The 12,146-nt window shown below is 53.4% G+C and overlaps 1 protein-coding gene across 1 annotated transcript in view; it reads left to right on the top strand.

The window, feature by feature from the left end:
* Positions 1–496: 496 nt before the first annotated feature.
* The window catches only part of LOC132405727 (uncharacterized), a gene marked incomplete at both ends in the record, with an annotated part of 28,700 nt that continues 17,050 nt past the window's right edge, over positions 497–12,146 (top strand). The window contains 2 exons of the mRNA XM_059990763.1: positions 497–550; positions 1,588–1,761. Of these exons, the coding sequence (XP_059846746.1) occupies positions 497–550; positions 1,588–1,761 (228 nt within the window). The remainder of the gene's footprint in view (positions 551–1,587; positions 1,762–12,146) is intronic.

The following is a 12,146-nucleotide window of genomic DNA, read 5'->3' as shown; positions in this document are numbered from 1 at the left end:
GAGTGGAGAGAGTCGGAGTGGAACGTGTCAGAGTGGAGAGAGTCAGATTGGACAGAGTCAGAGTGGATCGAGTCAGAGTGGACAGAGTCGGAGTGGACAGAGAAGGCGTGGACAGAGTCTGGGTGGAGAGAGTCAGAGTGGACACAGTGAGATTGGAGAGATTCGGAGTGTAAAGAGTCGGAGTGGACAGAGTGAGACTGGAGAGAGTCGGAGTGGACAGAGTCAGAGTGGAGTGAATCAGATTGGAGAGAGTTTGAGTGGACTGTCTCTGAGTGGAGAGAGTCTGAGTGGACAGAGACGGAGTGGACTGAGTCAGAGTGGACTGACTCAGAGTGGGGAGAGTCAGAGTGGACAGAGTCTGAGGGGACAAAATCTGAGTGGACAGAGTCAGCGTGGACAGAGTCAGAGTGGAGAGAGTCAGAGTGGAGAGAATCAGAGTGGAGAGAGTCAGAGTGCAGAGAGTCAGAGTGGGCAGAGTCTGAGTGGACAGAGTCAGAGTGGAGAGAGGCAGAGTGGAGAGAGTCAGAGTGGAGAGAATCAGAGTGGAGAGAGTCAGAGTGCAGAGAGTCAGAGTGGACAGAGTCGGAGTGTACAGAGTAAGAGTGCAGAGAGTCAGAGTGGAGAGGGCCAGAGTGGACATAGTCAGACTGGACAGAGTCAGAGTGGAGAGAGGCAGAGTGGAGAGAGTCAGAGATGACTGTGTCTCAGTGGACAGTGTCGGAGTTGATCGGATCAGAGAGGACTGGGTCAGAGCGGACAGAGTCATAGTTTAGAGTTTCAGAGTGGACCGAAATGGAGTGGACAGAATCAGAGTGGACAGAATCAGAGTGGAGAGAGTCAGACTGGACAGAGTCGGAGTCGAGAGAGTCAGAGTGGAGAGACTCTGAGTGGACAGAGTCAGAGTGGAGAGTGTCAGAGTGGACAGAGTCAGATTGGAGAGAATCTGAGGGGACAGAATCTGAGTGGACAGAGTCAGAGTGGACAGAGTCGGAGTGGACAGAGTCGGAGTGGACAGTGTCAGAGTGGACAGAGTCAGAGTGGAGAGAGTCAGACTGGACAGACTCGGAGTCGAGAGAGTCAGAGTGGAGAGACTCTGAGTGTACAGAGTCAGAGTGGAGAGTGTCAGAGTGGACAGAGTCAGATTGGAGAGAATCTGAGGGGACAGAATCTGAGTGGACAGAGTCACAGTGGAGAGAATCAGAGTGGAGAGAGTCAGAGGGGAGAGAGTCAGAGGGGAGAGAGGCAGAGTGGAGAGAGTCAGAGATGACTGTGTCTCAGTGGACGGTGTCAGAGTTGATCGAGTCAGAGTGGACTGGGTCAGAGCGGACAGAGTCATAGTTTAGAGTTTCAGAGTGGACCGAAACGGAGTGGACAGAATCAGAGTGGACAGAGTCAGAGTGGAGAGAGTCAGAGTGGACAGAGTCGGAGTCGAGAGAGTCAGAGTGGAGAGAGACTGAGCGGACAGAGTTTGAGTGGAGAGAGTGGGTGTGGACGGAGTCTGAGTGGAGAGTGTCAGAGTGCAGAGAGTCTGAGTGGAGACAGAGGCAGAGTGGAGAGAGTCAGAGTGGAGAGAGTCGGAGTGGATCGTGTCAGAGTGGAGAGAGTCAGATTGGACAGAGTCAGAGTGGATCGAGTCAGAGTGGACAGAGTCAGAGTGGACAGAGTAAGAGTGGACAGGGTCAGAGTGGACAGAGAAGGCGTGGACAGAGTCTGGGTGGAGAGAGTCAGAGTGGACACAGTGAGATTGGAGAGATTCGGAGTGCAGAGAGTTGGAGTGGACAGAGTGAGACTGGAGAGAGTCGGAGTGGAAGGATTCAGAGTGGAGATAGTCAGAGTGGACAGAGACGGAGAGGACAGAGTAGGACTGGACAGACTCTGAGTGGACAGAGTCAGAGTGGAGAGTGTCAGAGTGGAGAGAGTCAGAGTGGAGAGTGTCAGAGTGGACAGAGTCAGACTGCAGAGTTTCAGAGTGGACAGTGTCAGAGTGGAGTGAATCAGATTGGAGAGAGTTTGAGTGGACTGTCTCTGAGTGGAGAGAGTCTGAGTGGACAGAGTCGGAGAGGACTGAGTCAGAGTGGACTGACTCAGAGTGGGGAGAGTCAGAGTGGACAGAGTCTGAGGGGACAAAATCTGAGTGGACAGAGTCAGCGTGGACAGAGTCAGAGTGGAGAGAGTCAGAGTGGAGAGAATCAGAGTGGAGAGAGTCAGAGTGCAGAGAGTCAGAGTGGGCAGAGTCTGAGTGGACAGAGTCAGAGTGGAGAGAGGCAGAGTGGAGAGAGTCAGAGTGGAGAGAATCAGAGTGGAGAGAGTCAGAGTGCAGAGAGTCAGAGTGGACAGAGTCGGAGTGTACAGAGTAAGAGTGCAGAGAGTCAGAGTGGAGTGAATCAGATTGGAGAGAGTTTGAGTGGACTGTCTCTGAGTGGAGAGAGTCTGAGTGGACATAGTCGGAGTGGACTGAGTCACAGTGGACTGACCCAGAGTGGGGAGAGTCAGAGTGGACAGAGTCTGAGGGGACAAAATCTGAGTGGACAGAGTCAGCGTGGACAGAGTCAGAGTGGAGAGAGTCAGAGTGGAGAGAGTCAGAGTGCAGAGAGTCAGAGTGGGCAGAGTCTGAGTGGACAGAGTCAGAGTGGAGAGAGGCAGAGTGGAGAGAGTCAGAGTGCAGAGAGTCAGAGTGGACAGAGTCGGAGTGTACAGAGTAAGAGTGCAGAGAGTCAGAGTGGAGAGGGCCAGAGTGGACAGAGTCAGACTGGACAGAGTCAGAGTGGAGAGAGTCAGAGTGGGCAGAGTCTGAGTGGACAGAGTCAGAGTGGAGAGAGGCAGAGTGGAGAGAGTCAGAGTGGAGAGAATCAGAGTGGAGAGAGTCAGAGTGCAGAGAGTCAGAGTGGACAGAGTCGGAGTGTACAGAGTAAGAGTGCAGAGAGTCAGAGTGGAGAGGGCCAGAGTGGACAGAGTCAGACTGGACAGAGTCAGAGTGGAGAGAGGCAGAGTGGAGAGAGTCAGAGATGACTGTGTCTCAGTGGACAGTGTCGGAGTTGATCGAGTCAGAGTGGACTGGGTCAGAGCGGACAGAGTCATAGTTTAGAGTTTCAGAGTGGACCGAAACGGAGTGGACAGAATCAGAGTGGACAGAATCAGAGTGGAGAGAGTCAGACTGGACAGAGTCGGAGTCGAGAGAGTCAGAGTGGAGAGACTCTGAGTGGACAGAGTCAGAGTGGAGAGTGTCAGAGTGGACAGAGTCAGATTGGAGAGAATCTGAGGGGACAGAATCTGAGTGGACAGAGTCGGAGTGGACAGAGTCGGAGTGGACAGTGTCAGAGTGGAGAGAGTCAGAGTGGACAGAGTCAGAGTGGACAGAGTCGGAGTGGACAGAGTCGGAGTGGACAGTGTCAGAGTGGAGAGAATCAGAGTGGAGAGAGTCAGAGGGGAGAGAGTCAGAGGGGAGAGAGGCAGAGTGGAGAGAGTCAGAGATGACTGTGTCTCAGTGGACGGTGTCAGAGTTGATCGAGTCAGAGTGGACTGGGTCAGAGCGGACAGAGTCATAGTTTAGAGTTTCAGAGTGGACCGAAACGGAGTGGACAGAATCAGAGTGGACAGAGTCAGAGTGGAGAGAGTCAGAGTGACAGAGTTGGAGTCGAGAGAGTCAGAGTGGAGAGAGACTGAGCGGACTGAGTTTGAGTGGAGAGAGTGGGAGTGGACAGAGTCTGAGTGGAGAGTGTCAGAGTGGAGAGAGTCTGAGTGGAGAGAGTCAGAGTGGACAGTGTCAGAGTGCAGAGAGTCTGTGTGGAGACAGTCAGAGCGTACAGAGTCAGTGTGGACAGAGTCAAAGTAGACAGAGGCAGAGTGGAGAGAGTCAGAGTGGAGAGAGTCGGAGTGGATCGTGTCAGAGTGGATCGAGTCAGAGTGGACAGGGTCAGAGTGGACAGAGAAGGCGTGGACAGAGTCTGGGTGGAGAGAGTCAGAGTGGACACAGTGAGATTGGAGTGAGTCGGAGTGGACAGAGTCAGAGTGGACAGAGTCAGAGTGGAGAGAGTCAGAGTGGAGAGAGACTGAGCGGACAGAGTTTGAGTGGAGAGAGTGGGAGTGGACAGAGTCTGAGTGGAGAGTGTCAGAGTGGAGAGAGTCGGCGTGGAGAGAGTCAGAGTGGACAGTGTCAGAGTGCAGAGAGTCTGAGTGGAGACAGTCAGAGCGTAGAGAGTCAGAGTGGACAGAGTCAAAGTAGACAGAGTCAGAGTGGAGAGAGTCAGAGTGGAGAGAGTCGGAGTGGAACGTGTCAGAGTGGAGAGAGTCAGATTGGACAGAGTCAGAGTGGATCGAGTCAGAGTGGACAGAGTCGGAGTGGACAGAGTAAGAGTAGACGGTCAGAGTGGACAGAGAAGGCGTGGACAGAGTCTGGGTGGAGAGAGTCAGAGTGGACACAGTGAGATTGGAGAGATTCGGAGTGCAGAGAGTCATAGTGGAGAGAGTCAGAGTGGACTGAGTCAGAGTGGAGAGTTTCAGAGTGGACAGAGTCAGAGTTGAGTGAATCAGATTGGAGAGAGTTTGAGTGGACTGTCTCTGAGTGGAGAGAGTCTGAGTGGACAGAGACGGAGTGGACTGAGTCAGAGTGGACTGACTCAGAGTGGGGAGAGTCAGAGTGGACAGAGTCTGAGGGGACAAAATCTGAGTGGACAGAGTCAGCGTGGACAGAGTCAGAGTGGAGAGAGTCAGAGTGGAGAGAATCAGAGTGGAGAGAGTCAGAGTGCAGAGAGTCAGAGTGGGCAGAGTCTGAGTGGACAGAGTCAGAGTGGAGAGAGGCAGAGTGGAGAGAGTCAGAGTGGAGAGAATCAGAGTGGAGAGAGTCAGAGTGCAGAGAGTCAGAGTGGACAGAGTCGGAGTGTACAGAGTAAGAGTGCAGAGAGTCAGAGTGGAGAGGGCCAGAGTGGAGAGAGTCAGAGGGGAGAGAGGCAGAGGGGAGAGAGGCAGAGTGGAGAGAGTCAGAGATGACTGTGTCTCAGTGGACGGTGTCAGAGTTGATCGAGTCAGAGTGGACTGGGTCAGAGCGGACAGAGTCATAGTTTAGAGTTTCAGAGTGGACCGAAACGGAGTGGACAGAATCAGAGTGGACAGAGTCAGAGTGGAGAGAGTCAGAGTGGACAGAGTCGGAGTCGAGGGAGTCAGAGTGGAGAGAGACTGAGCGGACGGAGTTTGAGTGGAGAGAGTGGGAGTGGACGGAGTCTGAGTGGAGAGTGTCAGAGTGGAGAGAGTCGGAGTGGAGAGAGTCAGAGTGGAGAGAGTCAGAGTGCAGAGAGTCGGAGTGGATCGTGTCAGAGTGGAGAGAGTCAGATTGGACAGAGTCAGAGTGGATCGAGTCAGAGTGGACAGAGTCAGAGTGGACAGAGTAAGAGTGGACAGGGTCAGAGTGGACAGAGAAGGCGTGGACAGAGTCTGGGTGGAGAGAGTCAGAGTGGACACAGTGAGATTGGAGAGATTCGGAGTGCAGAGAGTCGGAGTGGACAGAGTGAGACTGTAGAGAGTCGGAGTGGAAGGATTCAGAGTGGAGATAGTCAGAGTGGAGAGAGACGGAGAGGACAGAGTAGGACTGGACAGACTCTGAGTGGACAGAGTCAGAGTGGAGAGTGTCAGAGTGCAGAGAGTCATAGTGGAGAGAGTTAGAGTGGACAGAGTCAGACTGCAGAGTTTCAGAGTGGACAGAGTCAGAGTGGAGTGAATCAGATTGGAGAGAGTTTGAGTGGACTGTCTCTGAGTGGAGAGAGTCTGAGTGGACAGAGTCGGAGTGGACTGAGTCAGAGTGGACTGACTCAGAGTGGGGAGAGTCAGAGTGGACAGAGTCTGAGGGGACAAAATCTGAGTGGACAGAGTCAGCGTGGACAGAGTCAGAGTGGAGAGAGTCAGAGTGGAGAGAGTCAGAGTGCAGAGAGTCAGAGTGGGCAGAGTCTGAGTGGACAGAGTCAGAGTGGAGAGAGGCAGAGTGGAGAGAGTCAGAGTGGAGAGAATCAGAGTGCAGAGAGTCAGAGTGGGCAGAGTCTGAGTGGACAGAGTCAGAGTGGAGAGAGGCAGAGTGGAGAGAGTCAGAGTGGAGAGAATCAGAGTGGAGAGAGTCAGAGTGCAGAGAGTCAGAGTGGGCAGCGTCTGAGTGGACAGAGTCAGAGTGGAGAGAGGCAGAGTGGAGAGAGTCAGAGTGGAGAGAATCAGAGTGGAGAGAGTAAGAGTGCAGAGAGTCAGAGTGGAGAGGGCCAGAGTGGACATAGTCAGACTGGACAGAGTCAGAGTGGAGAGAGGCAGAGTGCAGAGAGTCAGAGTGGACAGAGTCGGAGTGTACAGAGTAAGAGTGCAGAGAGTCAGAGTGGAGAGGGCCAGAGTGGACAGAGTCAGACTGGACAGAGTCAGAGTGGAGAGAGTCAGAGTGGGCAGAGTCTGAGTGGACAGAGTCAGAGTGGAGAGAGGCAGAGTGGAGAGAGTCAGAGTGGAGAGAATCAGAGTGGAGAGAGTCAGAGTGCAGAGAGTCAGAGTGGACAGAGTCGGAGTGTACAGAGTAAGAGTGCAGAGAGTCAGAGTGGAGAGGGCCAGAGTGGACAGAGTCAGACTGGACAGAGTCAGAGTGGAGAGAGGCAGAGTGGAGAGAGTCAGAGATGACTGTGTCTCAGTGGACAGTGTCGGAGTTGATCGAGTCAGAGTGGACTGGGTCAGAGCGGACAGAGTCATAGTTTAGAGTTTCAGAGTGGACCGAAACGGAGTGGACAGAATCAGAGTGGACAGAATCAGAGTGGAGAGAGTCAGACTGGACAGAGTCGGAGTCGAGAGAGTCAGAGTGGAGAGACTCTGAGTGGACAGAGTCAGAGTGGAGAGTGTCAGAGTGGACAGAGTCAGATTGGAGAGAATCTGAGGGGACAGAATCTGAGTGGACAGAGTCAGAGTGGACAGAGTCGGAGTGGACAGAGTCGGAGTGGACAGTGTCAGAGTGGAGAGAATCAGAGTGGAGAGAGTCAGAGGGGAGAGAGTCAGAGGGGAGAGAGGCAGAGTGGAGAGAGTCAGAGATGACTGTGTCTCAGTGGACGGTGTCAGAGTTGATCGAGTCAGAGTGGACTGGGTCAGAGCGGACAGAGTCATAGTTTAGAGTTTCAGAGTGGACTGAAACGGAGTGGACAGAATCAGAGTGGACAGAGTCAGAGTGGAGAGAGTCAGAGTGGACAGAGTCGGAGTCGAGAGAGTCAGAGTGGATAGAGACTGAGCGGACAGAGTTTGAGTGGAGAGAGTGGGAGTGGACAGAGTCTGAGTGGAGAGAGAGTGGAGAGAGTCGGAGTGGAGAGAGTCAGAGTGGACAGTGTCAGAGTGCAGAGAGTCTGAGTGGAGACAGTCAGAGCGTACAGAGTCAGTGTGGACAGAGTCAAAGTAGACAGAGGCAGAGTGGAGAGAGTCAGAGTGGAGAGAGTCGGAGTGGATCGTGTCAGAGTGGAGAGAGTCAGATTGGACAGAGTCAGAGTGGATCGAGTCAGAGTGGACAGAGTCGGAGTGGACAGAGTAAGAGTAGACAGGGTCAGAGTGGACAGAGAAGGCGTGGACAGAGTCAGGGTGGAGAGAGTCAGAGTGGACACAGTGAGATTGGAGAGATTCGGAGTGCAGAGAGTCGGAGTGTAAAGAGTCGGAGTGGACAGAGTGAGACTGGAGAGAGTCAGAGTGGAAGGATTCAGAGTGGAGATAGTCAGAGTGGACAGAGACGGAGAGGACAAAGTAGGACTGGACAGACTCTGAGTGGACAGAGTCAGAGTGGAGAGTGTCAGAGTGCAGTGAGTCATAGTGGAGAGAGTTAGAGTGGACAGAGTCAGACTGCAGAGTTTCAGAGTGGACAGAGTCAGAGTGGAGTGAATCAGATTGGAGAGAGTTTGAGTGGACTGTCTCTGAGTGGAGAGAGTCTGAGTGGACATAGTCGGAGTGGACTGAGTCAGAGTGGACTGACTCAGAGTGGGGAGAGTCAGAGTGGGCAGAGTCTGAGGGGACAAAATCTGAGTGGAGACTCAGCGTGGACTGAGTCAGAGTGGAGAGAGTCAGAGTGGAGAGAGTCAGAGTGCAGAGAGTCAGAGTGGACAGAGTCGGAGTGTACAGAGTAAGAGTGCAGAGAGTCAGAGTGGAGAGGGCCAGCGTGGACAGAGTCAGACTGGACAGAGTCAGAGTGGAGAGAGGCAGAGTGGAGAGAGTCAGAGATGACTGTGTCTCAGTGGACAGTGTCGGAGTTGATCGAGTCAGAGTGGACTGGGTCAGAGCGGACAGAGTCATAGTTTAGAGTTTCAGAGTGGACTGAAACGGAGTGGACAGAATCAGAGTGGACAGAGTCAGAGTGGAGAGAGTCAGACTGGACAGAGTCGGAGTCGAGAGAGTCAGAGTGGAGAGACTCTGAGTGGACAGAGTCAGAGTGGAGAGTGTCAGAGTGGACAGAGTCAGATTGGAGAGAATCTGAGGGGACAGAATCTGAGTGGACAGAGTCAGAGTGGACAGAGTCGGAGTGGACAGAGTCGGAGTGGACAGAGTCAGAGTGGAGAGAATCAGAGTGGAGAGAGTCAGAGGGGAGAGAGTCAGAGGGGAGAGAGGCAGAGTGGAGAGAGTCAGAGATGACTGTGTCTCAGTGGACGGTGTCAGAGTTGATCGAGTCAGAGTGGACTGGGTCAGAGCGGACAGAGTCATAGTTTAGAGTTTCAGAGTGGACCGAAACGGAGTGGACAGAATCAGAGTGGACAGAGTCAGAGTGGAGAGAGTCAGAGTGGAAAGAGTCGGAGTCGAGAGAGTCAGAGTGGAGAGAGACTGAGCGGACAGAGTTTGAGTGGAGAGAGTGGGAGTGGACAGAGTCTGAGTGGAGAGTGTCAGAGTGGAGAGAGTCGGAGTGGAGAGAGTCAGAGTGGACAGTGTCAGAGTGCAGAGAGTCTGAGTGGAGACAGTCAGAGCGTACAGAGTCAGAGTGGACAGAGTCAAAGTAGACAGAGGCAGAGTGGAGAGAGTCAGAGTGGAGAGAGTCGGAGTGGATCGTGTCAGAGTGGAGAGAGTCAGATTGGACAGAGTCGGAGTGGACAGAGTAAGAGTAGACAGGGTCAGAGTGGACAGAGAAGGCGTGGACAGAGTCTGGGTGGAGAGAGTCAGAGTGGACACAGTGAGATTGGAGAGATTCGGAGTGCAGAGAGTCGGAGTGTAAAGAGTCGGAGTGGACAGAGTGAGACTGGAGAGAGTCGGAGTGGAAGGATTCAGAGTGGAGATAGTCAGAGTGGAGAGAGTCAGAGTGGAGATAGTCAGAGTGGACAGAGACGGAGAGGACAGTGTAGGACTGGACAGACTCTGAGTGGACAGAGTCAGAGTGGAGAGTGTCAGAGTGCAGAGAGTCATAGTGGAGAGAGTTAGAGTGGACAGAGTCAGACTGCAGAGTTTCAGAGTGGACAGAGTCAGAGTGGAGTGAATCAGATTGGAGAGAGTTTGAGTGGACTGTCTCTGAGTGGAGAGAGTCTGAGTGGACATAGTCGGAGTGGACTGAGTCAGAGTGGACTGACTCAGAGTGGGGAGAGTCAGAGTGGACAGAGTCTGAGGGGACAAAATCTGAGTGGACAGAGTCAGCGTGGACAGAGTCAGAGTGGAGAGAGTCAGAGTGGAGAGAATCAGAGTGGAGAGAGTCAGAGTGCAGAGAGTCAGAGTGGGCTGAGTCTGAGTGGACAGAGTCAGAGTGGAGAGAGGCAGAGTGGAGAGAGTCAGAGTGGAGAGAATCAGAGTGGAGAGAGTCAGAGTGCAGAGAGTCAGAGTGGACAGAGTCGGAGTGTACAGAGTAAGAGTGCAGAGAGTCAGAGTGGAGAGGGCCAGAGTGGACATAGTCAGACTGGACAGAGTCAGAGTGGAGAGAGGCAGAGTGGAGAGAGTCAGAGATGACTGTGTCTCAGTGGACAGTGTCGGAGTTGATCGAGTCAGAGTGGACTGGGTCAGAGCGGACAGAGTCATAGTTTAGAGTTTCAAAGTGGACCGAAATGGAGTGGACAGAATCAGAGTGGACAGAGTCAGAGTGGAGAGAGTCAGACTGGACAGACTCGGAGTCGAGAGAGTCAGAGTGGAGAGACTCTGAGTGGACAGAGTCAGAGTGGAGAGTGTCAGAGTGGACAGAGTCAGATTGGAGAGAATCTGAGGGGACAGAATCTGAGTGGACAGAGTCACAGTGGAGAGAATCAGAGTGGAGAGAGTCAGAGGGGAGAGAGTCAGAGGGGAGAGAGGCAGAGTGGAGAGAGTCAGAGATGACTGTGTCTCAGTGGACGGTGTCAGAGTTGATCGAGTCAGAGTGGACTGGGTCAGAGCGGACAGAGTCATAGTTCAGAGTTTCAGAGTGGACCGAAACGGAGTGGACAGAATCAGAGTGGACAGAGTCAGAGTGGAGAGAGTCAGAGTGGACAGAGTCGGAGTCGAGAGAGTCAGAGTGGAGAGAGACAGAGTGCAGAGAGTCAGAGTGGAGACAGTCAGAGCGTACAGAGTCAGAGTGGACAGAGTTTGAGTCGAGAGAGTCAGAGTGGAGAGAGACTGAGCGGACAGAGTTTGAGTGGAGAGAGTGGGAGTGGACAGAGTCTGAGTGGAGAGTGTCAGAGTGGAGAGAGTCGGAGTGGAGAGAGTCAGAGTGGACAGTGTCAGAGTGCAGAGAGTCTGAGTGGAGACAGTCAGAACGTACAGAGTCAGACTGGACAAAGTCAGAGTGGAGAGAGTCAGAGTGGGCAGAGTCTGAGTGGACAGAGTCAGAGTGGAGAGAGGCAGAGTGGAGAGAGTCAGAGTGGAGAGAATCAGAGTGGAGAGAGTCAGAGTGCAGAGAGTCAGAGTGGACAGAGTCGGAGTGTACAGAGTAAGAGTGCAGAGAGTCAGAGTGGAGAGGGCCAGAGTGGAGAGAGTCAGAGGGGAGAGAGGCAGAGGGGAGAGAGGCAGAGTGGAGAGAGTCAGAGATGACTGTGTCTCAGTGGAAGGTGTCAGAGTTGATCGAGTCAGAGTGGACTGGGTCAGAGCGGACAGAGTCATAGTTTAGAGTTTCAGAGTGGACCGAAACGGAGTGGACAGAATCAGACTGGACAGAGTCAGAGTGGACAGAGTCGGAGTCGAGAGAGTCAGAGTGGAGAGAGACTGAGCGGACAGAGTTTGAGTGGAGAGAGTGGGAGTGGACGGAGTCTGAGTGGAGAGTGTCAGAGTGGAGAGAGTCGGAGTGGAGAGAGTCAGAGTGGAGAGAGTCAGAGTGCAGAGAGTCGGAGTGGATCGTGTCAGAGTGGAGAGAGTCAGATTGGACAGAGTCAGAGTGGATCGAGTCAGAGTGGACAGAGTCAGAGTGGACAGAGTAAGAGTGGACAGGGTCAGAGTGGACAGAGAAGGCGTGGACAGAGTCTGGGTGGAGAGAGTCAGAGTGGACACAGTGAGATTGGAGAGATTCGGAGTGCAGAGAGTCGGAGTGGACAGAGTGAGACTGTAGAGAGTCGGAGTGGAAGGATTCAGAGTGGAGATAGTCAGAGTGGAGAGAGACGGAGAGGACAGAGTAGGACTGGACAGACTCTGAGTGGACAGAGTCAGAGTGGAGAGTGTCAGAGTGCAGAGAGTCATAGTGGAGAGAGTTAGAGTGGACAGAGTCAGACTGCAGAGTTTCAGAGTGGACAGAGTCAGAGTGGAGTGAATCAGATTGGAGAGAGTTTGAGTGGACTGTCTCTGAGTGGAGAGAGTCTGAGTGGACAGAGTCGGAGTGGACTGAGTCAGAGTGGACTGACTCAGAGTGGGGAGAGTCAGAGTGGACAGAGTCTGAGGGGACAAAATCTGAGTGGACAGAGTCAGCGTGGACAGAGTCAGAGTGGAGAGAGTCAGAGTGGAGAGAGTCAGAGTGCAGAGAGTCAGAGTGGGCAGAGTCTGAGTGGACAGAGTCAGAGTGGAGAGAGGCAGAGTGGAGAGAGTCAGAGTGGAGAGAATCAGAGTGCAGAGAGTCAGAGTGGGCAGAGTCTGAGTGGACAGAGTCAGAGTGGAGAGAGGCAGAGTGGAGAGAGTCAGAGTGGAGAGAATCAGAGTGGAGAGAGTCAGAGTGCAGAGAGTCAGAGTGGGCAGCGTCTGAGTGGACAGAGTCAGAGTGGAGAGAGGCAGAGTGGAGAGAGTCAGAGTGGAGAGAATCAGAG

Source organism: Hypanus sabinus, chromosome 15 (genome assembly GCF_030144855.1).
Source record: "Hypanus sabinus isolate sHypSab1 chromosome 15, sHypSab1.hap1, whole genome shotgun sequence".
Lineage (NCBI taxonomy): Eukaryota > Metazoa > Chordata > Chondrichthyes > Myliobatiformes > Dasyatidae > Hypanus > Hypanus sabinus.
The sequence above is the reverse complement of the archived record's forward strand: the minus strand, read 5'-3'. Positions and strand labels throughout refer to the sequence as shown.